Here is an 8,632-nt window from a genome sequence, read left to right on the forward strand (position 1 = left end):
TAAAACTGCTGCCTCACAGCCCCAGGGACCCAGGTTCGATTCCGGCTTGGGGTGACTCTGTTGCGTTTGCATGTTCTCCCCAAGTCTGCGTGGGTTTCTTCCAGGTGCTCCGGTTTCCTCCTACAGTTCAAAGATGGGTAGGTTAGGTAGGGTACGGGGATAGGGCGGGGGATTGGGATGTGGTAAGGTGCCCCTTCAGAGGGTCAGTGTAGGGTTGATAGGCCGAATGGCCGTCTTCTGCACTGCAGAAATTCTATGGACTATGTGGACTTCGCTGGCAAGGCCAGCATTCATTGCCCATTCTTAATGCCCTTGAGAATGTGGTGGAGAGCTGTCTTCGTCAGCCCCCGCAGGCATAATGCTGTTGGGAAGCAGGTTCTGGGAATTTGACCCAGTGACAAGGAACGGTTGGGGGGGGGGGGGGGGGGGGGGGAATATCTAGCACAATGGTCACCATCTCAGGATACCGGGTAAGCCATTTAGGCCTGAGATGAGGAGAACCTTCTTCACTTAGAGGGTGGTGAACATATGGAATTCTCTGCCACGGAAAGCTGTATAGGCCAAGTCACTGAATATATTTCAATTGGAAATAGATAGGTTTCTAGTCACTAAAGGCATCAAAGGTTATTGGGAGAGCGCAGGAGCATAGAGTTGAGATAAAGGATCAGCCATAATCATAATGAATGGGGGAGCAGGGTCGGAGGGCTGAATGGCCTATCTTTGCTCCGAGTTTCTATGTTTGGACCCTTGGTGAGTTCCTGCAGTGCATCTTGTACATGATACACACTGCTGCTAGATGCACTGCATGTCTGAAGCCTCAATGAAACCGAATGAGCAAATGAGTAATGTGTAAAATGTGGGGAGTGATGGCATAATGGTATTGTCACTGGGCTAGTAATCCAGAGACCCAGGGTAATGCTCTGAGGACCTGGGTTTGAATCCTGCCTGGGCAGTTGAAGGAATTTCAACACCAGACCCACAGCATATGATTGACTTTTAAACGCCCTCAGGGAGGGGCAATCAATGCTGGCCCAGCCAGTGATGCCCTCGTCCCATTGAACAAATGTTTTAACAAAGCAGCGGCAGCAATAAAGAATGGCATCAAATTTGACAGACATCGCTTCAATAAATGCAAATGGTGTGTTTGAACCATCCTTCTGACGGCAAAGAAACTTGCGTAAAATGTGGAAAAGCAAACTTAAAAAAAAACTTTCGGCACATGTTCTTCCTCTGTGGACAGTTGTGGTGCCCTCATCAGTCAGCGAATCAACAACTTCTTCACCCCCTCTTTTGCAAAAGTTTTTCCACACGATTCTTCACTTCATTATTATCTGGGTCTGAGCATACCAATATTTTCTTCAATTTGAATCTGTAAAGAAGCAGAATAGACTTACGGTGTGAAATACATATGATACAGACTCTTAATAATGGTCTGTAATTCTAGAACTCAGAGAGAGCCACTGTTCTGAATACTTACACCACAGCTTCAATTTTGCAGCGACCATCACTGTGCTGAATGACGTAGTCCTCAATTCTTTTCAAGGGAGGGACTGAAACTGAGTAATTGCGGCAGCAGCTCTTCTGTATTAGATTAGGACCTGGAATTTAAAGTTGAAAAGCACGTTATTTGCTGCTTCAATGAAAGAAAAGGAACCTGAAGATCTGAAGCAACCAAATTAAGAGCAGACTGATGGGTGGGTTAATTGCGCCTGATTGGGGCCAGTGTGTGTGTGTGTGTGGGGGGGGGGGGGACCTGCCAGGGCTGGGAGAGGGAGTAGGTGACGGGGAACAGGCCGAGTGGCTGGGGTGACCCTCCACGGGTCCCGGCGATGTCCAGTCCCGACCGCCATTACCTCAACCTGAAAAGCAGCCATCTTGCTGTGCACTCCACAGACCATTCACCATGGCCCCTGATTCACCACTGATGTGTTGGGCACTCTGGATCCGTGAAGCAGACATAGGCCACCAACATTGAAGATGGTTCAACACTATTTTATTAACTCTTATAAAATGCTAGACATACTATTACTGTGGGTTTGCACGATGCTAGATTAACTAGAGACCTGTGCCTGTCCGAACCAGTTGAATCACTCAGCACGTGGTGAGAGTCTATACTGTAACTGATAAGCTCTTGTGCTTCTGAGAGGCAGCGTCCTGAATGAACGGGAAAAGTGATGCCCTCTGCCCTTACAGTGCGTGTGTTCTAACTGGTGATTGGCTGCGGTGTTGGTGCATGTTAATTGGTCCTAGTGTATGTCCATCAGTGTGTGTGTCTGCACCATGATATACTGGTGTATATTATGACAACCACCAGCCCCCACCCGGCCACCACCCTCTGGTGGCCCACCCAGGGCAACGCTCACAGTAGCCAATCAGGGGCGCGGGATGGGGGCCGTGGTGCATATCCCTGGCAAGGGCAGTGCCAGCCGATGGTACCCCTGGCATCAGGGCCAGAGGCCCCCATGGTGCCAGGGGTGTGGGGATGGGGAGGCATGTGGGGGCAGTGTCCGCAGTGCCAAATGGGGCCACCATGTAGCCCGTTGAACCTGGTTGGGCACGGAGGCACGCATCATGCTAACATGTCGGTATTTCCCCCCTGCAGCCAATGGATATTGGAAATCAACCAGCAATGGAAGCCTTCCTGCGAGTTGTCGCAGACCTTGGGGTACCCTGTGGCTGTAAGAGCTGGTGCTGCTCAAGGAGGGGGAGGAAGCTGCAGCAGCGCAGCGTGCAGCAGCGCAGTGTACAGCAGCGCAGCATGCAGCAGAGGGACAGGTGGCAGCCACCCAGGATGGAGAGCCAGCTGCCCAACAGGCCAAGGAGGAGGAGGTGCCTCATGAGGCCTCGCATGTACCGGCAGCGCCTGTCATTTGAGGATCTGCCAGACCGGGCATGCTGTCGGAGACCCTGGCTAAGCAGAGAGACAGTGTGACATATCTACCAGATAATGGCATACCTGGCACCATGGGGTACGGGGAACTTTTACGCCATGGTGTCCTTCCAGGTGCCAAGTGGGGACCTGTCCAGAATTCCAGAGAACTCGGTGTACAGTTGCATCCATGCTGTCATGGAGGCCCTATGTGCCCAGGTGGCTCAATATATCCATTCCGATGTGGACCGAATGAAGTGGCTGATTGCTCCTCTTTGACCCTTTTCGTGGTAATGAGGCACAACACAAACAGCAAAGAGGGGAAGAGCATGGGGAGGAAACATTTGTAGCAATTTACATGCAGGTTCCCCATGTTGTTCATGTACTGTAAAGAAATTCCAAGATTAGTCAGTGTACCTCCTGCTGATTACCACGTACCGTACACCGTCAGCTGATGAATCAGCACTCCACCATGTTGAACACCACTCGGAGAGTGACAGAATGGTCAGGGACTTCAATATCTATCACCAAGAGTGGCTTGGTAGCACCACTACTGACCGAGCTGGCTGAGTCCTAAAGAACATAGCTGCTAGAGTGGGTCTGTGACAGGTGGTGAGGGAACCAACAAGAGGGAAAAACCTACTAGATCTCACGCTCACCAACTGCCTGCTACAAATACATCTGTCCATGACAGTATCGGTAGGAGTGACCACCGCACAGTCCTTGTGGAGATGAGGTCCCTTCACTGCACTGAGGACCCTCCATCGTGTTGTGTGGCATGGCCATCATACTAAATTGGATAGATTCAGAACACATCTAGCAAACTCAAGACTGGGCATCCATGAGGTGTTGTGAGCAGCAGCAGAATTCTACTCAGCAACAATCTGTAACCTCGTGGCCCAGCATTTCCCCCACTCTACCAATCTCACCAAGCCAGGGATCAACTCTGATTCAATGAAGAGTGCAGGAGGGCATGCCAGGAGCAGCACCAGCCATATCAAAAAATAAGACGTCAACCTGGTGAAGCTACAACACAGGACTACTAGTGTGCCAAACAACATAAGTAGCAAGTGATAGAGCTAAGCGATCCCACAACCAATGTATCAGATCTAAGCTCTGCAGTCCTGTCACATCAAGTTGTGAATGGTGATGGACAATTAAAAACTCACTGGAGGAGGAGCTTCTACAAATATCCCCATCCTGAAAAATGGAGGAGCCCAACACATCTGTGCAAAAGACAAGGCTGATGCATTCACAACAATTCACCCCAAGTGCCAAGTGGATGATCCATCCCGGTCACCTCCAGAAGTCCACAGCATCACAGATGTCAATCGTCAACTAATTCAATTCACCCCACATGTTATCAAGAAATGGCTGAAGGCACTGGATACTGCAAAGGCTGTGAGCCCTGACAATATTCTGCCAATAGAACTGAAGGCTTGTGCTCCAGAACTTGCCACGTACATGACCAAGCTGTTCCAGTACAGCTATAACACTGGTATCTACCCGGTAATGTGGAAAGTTATCCACACATGCCCTGTGCATAAAAAGCAAATAAATCCAACCCGGCCAATTATCACCCTTTCAGTCTACTCTGAATCATCTGTAAAGTGATGGAAGGGGTCATTAAAGTGCTATCAGGCGGCACTTACATCGCAGTAACCTGCTCACTGACGTTCAGTTTGGGTTCTACCTGGGTCACTCAGCTCCTGACCTCATTACACCCTTGGTTCAAAGGTGGACAAAGATGCTGAACTCCAGAGGTGAGGTGAGAATTACTGCCCTTGACTTCAAGGCAGCATTTGATCGAGTATGACATCAAGGAGCCCCAGCAAAACAAGAGTCAATAGGAAACAGAGGAAAAAGTCTCCACTGGTTGGAGTCATATCTAGCACAAAGGCAGAGTATCGTGGTTGTTGCAGTTCAGTCATCTAAGACCTGGGACATCACTGCAGGAGTTCCTCAGGGTAGTGTCCTCGGCCAAACCATCTTCAGCAGCTTCAGCAATGACCTCCCTTCCAACACAAAGTCATGGGCCAGGATTCTCCCCTACCCGGCGGGGTCCTGGCGGAATGGAGTGGTGTGAACCACTCCGGCGTCGGGCCGCACCTTTAGGGGCCAAGCCCTAACCTTGAGGGGCTAGGCCCGTGCCGGAGTGGTTGGCGCCATGCCAGCTGGGGCCGAAGGGACTTCGCCAGCCGGCGGAAGTCCGCGCATGCGCCGGAGCGTCACCGGCTGCTGACGTCATCCCCGCGCATGCCATCGTGAAGGCTATGGTGAACGTGGAAGGAAAAGAGTGCCCCCACGACACAGGCCCGCCCGCCATTCGGTGGCCACACCACCGTGGGGGCACCCCCAGGGCCAGATCACCCCGCAGCCCCTCCAGGACCCCGGAGCCTGCTCACGCCCCCTGGTCCCGCCGGTAAGGTAGGTGGTTTGATTCCTGCCGGCAGGACAGGCATTACAGCAGCGGGACTTCGGCCCATCGCGGGCCGGAGAATCGCCGGGGGGGGGCCCGTCGACAGGCGCGGTGCGATTCCCGCCCCCACCGAATCTCTGGTGCCGGAGACTTCGGGAGACGGCGGGGACGGGATTCACGCCGGCCCCCGGCGATTCTCCGACCTGGCGGGGGGGTCGGAGAATCCTGCCCATGATGTGGAGTGTAGCCATGTAAAATGGCCACCTGCAAAGGACCATGGGAATAGTGGTCAATTTGGGACACAAACAGGTACACAGCCTCTGGGTATTGTGCAAAGAAACCAGACTTGACTGAAACTTGCATCATTAAGAATCAATTACCATTTTCCCCAAGACAATAGCATTTGCATTAAGAACCATCAACGATAATAGACTAACCGGCGCCACCCCCTATTGAGACAATGATAGCGAGGACCCGCCCAGCCATCGAGGTATCCTCCCCCTAATTGGCTAAGATCGATGAGGGTGATCGAAACCCTATTGATCCATTGGACCTGGAGTAAGGACCACCCAAAAGGGCGCGAAAGAGACGAAGGATAAAAAGTCCTGCGCACTAGAGATCGGTCTCTTTTGGGACTTTTGCGCGACCAACTGTAGCAAAACAATCAAGTTCAAGGACCTGCGACCATTCCTGAAGGATGAGCCCAGCTGAGGCAAACCCAACAACTTCCAACTAACCACGTGGACCTGACAAAGGCCTTATCTCGCACAGTGCTGGTCACTTTAAAGGTCATCTTAGTTGTTAGGTGTAGTTTAGTATGGAGCTGTGTGCATTATTGCATACAGATATAAGTCTTGTGTTATTAATAAATTGTGTTTTTGAGCGAACACACTGGTTGTGTGGTTATTTGGTCAATATAAGAAACAGCTTGTGGTTCACATCAAAATATGAACATAAGAACTAGGTGCAGGAGTAGGCCATCTGGCCCCTCGAGCCTGCTCCACCATTCAATGAGATCATGGCTGATCTTTATAGAAGTCAACAGAGGGTGTTCACTGATGATTGCACAATGTTCTGTACCATTCACTACTCATCAGACACTGAAGCAGTCCACGTGCAAATGCAGCAAGACCTAGATAATATCCAGGCTTGGGATGGCAAGTGGCAAGTAGCATTTGTACCTCACAAGTGCCAGGCAATGACCATCTCCAATAAGAGAGAATCAAACCATCACCCCTGAATCCCCCACTATCAACATTGGGGGTTACCATTGACGAGCAGCTGAACTGGACTAGCCATATAAATACCGTGGCTACAGATAAGGTCAGATATTAGGAATGCTGTGGTGAGTACTCTCCTCCTGACTCCCCAAAGCCTGTCCACCATCTACAAGGCACAAGTCAGGAGTGCGATGGAGTTCTCCTCACTTGCCTTGATGAGTGCAGCTCCAACAAAACTCAAGAAGCTCAATACCATCCAGTACAAAGCAACCTGCTTGATTGGCACCCTTTCCACAAACATTCACTCCCTCCACAACTGATGCACAGTAGCAACAGTGTGTATCATCTACAAGACTCACTGCAGGAAATCATCAAGACTCCTTGGGCAGCACCTTCCAAACCCACAACCACTACCATCTGGAAGTAGAAGAGCAAAAGATACGTAGGAGCACCACACCTTGGAAGTTCCCCTTCAAACACTTACCTTCCTCACTTGGACTTATATGATCGTTCCTTCGCTGTCGCTGGGTCAAAATCCTGGAATTCCCTCCCTAACAGCACTGTGGGTATGCCTACACTGCATGAACTGCAGTGATTCTAGAAGGCAGCTCACCACCACCTTCTCAAGGGCAATTAGGGATGGGTAACAAATGCTGGCCCAGCCAGCAAAGCCCACATTCCATAAAAAATAATTTGAAATAAGTATCTGCAAGTTGTTCCATATAAGATTTACTTACGTGACAAGGTTTCATCAAAGCATAGGGTAAAGAGAACAAAATAATAGAGAGATCATAGAATCATTGAAAGTTTAAGACACAGAAAGAGGCCACTTTGCTCATTGTGTCTGCACCGGCAACACAATGGGCCAGGCAGCCGAATCGTACTTTCCATTATTTGGTCTGTAACCATGCAGGGTACTGCATTTGAGGTGCAAATGCAGACACTTTTGAAATGAGTTGAGAGTTTCTGCCTCTATTAACCTTTCAGGCAGTGAGTTTCAGGCTCCTACAAACTCGAGGTTAAAAAATATTTTCCTCATCTTACCTCTCATCTTTACATCAAACACTTTAACTCTAGGCACCCTAGTCACTGACCTCTCTACAAAGCTAAATAGGCTCTTCCTCATAATTTTGTACACCTCAATCAAATCTTCACGCAGCCTCCTCTGTTCCAAGGAGAATGACCCCAACCTATCCAATCTTTCCACTCGGCTGAATTTTCCCAGTGCTGGCATCATTCTCATCGATCTGGTCTGTACTCTTTCTCATGCAATTGCCCTTTTCTTTCTAATGAGGTGACTAGAATGGCACACAAAGTTCTGGCTGAACAATAATTTATACAGTGGCATCATAATCACCTTTCTCCTGTATTCTACATCTTGGCGAATAAAGAAATGAATCGCAATGACTTCTCTCTCACCTGTTGACACAGTGTACATAATGATACTGAGACAAATCAACACAGGAACTTGCTTCATTTTCTCGAAAGGATTTTCCCGCTGGCTGGATGAAGTGAAAAATCTTTAAGTTTGTTACAAACGCAGCAGCTCGCAAATATCCCCACAGGCGGTCAGCTACCTGTTTAAATTCTGCGAAGGGATGTGGTTAAGGGGAGATGGGTTTACTGTGCACCTTTGGAAAGTCTGATAATGTGATCAGATTTGTGCCTCAGACACTGGCTCTTTTATTTTTAGCTGTTTCCTGTACATTGCTCTTCATTTGAAACAACTTTTCACAGAAGGCATTTGCTTTGTAGCCATCACTGCATCAAACATCTGGTTATTTTACTTGATGGAATGGCCAAAGCTATCCTCTCTTTTATCATGTTCAGAAAAGCTGCTTTTCCGCACTTCAGTCAACTTCTTAATTTCCTGCAGCTCAGTTTGCCAGTGTATCTCATTAAGATATCTCTATGCCTCATCTAAACCACAGATCTGCCTTCAAAGGATGATACAAGACAGACTGGCAAAGCTCCTGTCACATAAGGGATTGTCACGTATAGGGTCAGCATGGTTCTGAGTACAGTAACGCTCACATAGCGACGTAAGGGGACACATGACCCGCACCTTGTGGTCAGTATAGTACTGGACAGAGACATGTGTGGAAGCAAGCATGGAAACAGCTC

The 8,632-nt window shown here is 49.3% G+C and overlaps 1 protein-coding gene across 1 annotated transcript; it reads right to left on the reverse strand.

Annotated features, from left to right (window-relative positions):
• Window positions 1-442: 442 nt before the first annotated feature.
• On the reverse strand, window positions 443-8,030 carry LOC119976542 (eotaxin-like). The gene is made up of 3 exons (XM_038817113.1): window positions 7,928-8,030; window positions 1,478-1,598; window positions 443-1,369 (listed from the first exon to the last, which is right to left on the reverse strand). The coding sequence occupies exons 1-3, from the start codon at window positions 7,983-7,985 to the stop codon at window positions 1,279-1,281; spliced, it is 270 nt and encodes an 89-aa protein (XP_038673041.1). The 5' UTR covers window positions 7,986-8,030; the 3' UTR covers window positions 443-1,278.
• Window positions 8,031-8,632: the final 602 nt, after the last annotated feature.

The sequence above is a fragment of the Scyliorhinus canicula genome, chromosome 13 (assembly GCF_902713615.1).
Source record: "Scyliorhinus canicula chromosome 13, sScyCan1.1, whole genome shotgun sequence".
Taxonomy (NCBI): Eukaryota; Metazoa; Chordata; class Chondrichthyes; order Carcharhiniformes; family Scyliorhinidae; genus Scyliorhinus; species Scyliorhinus canicula.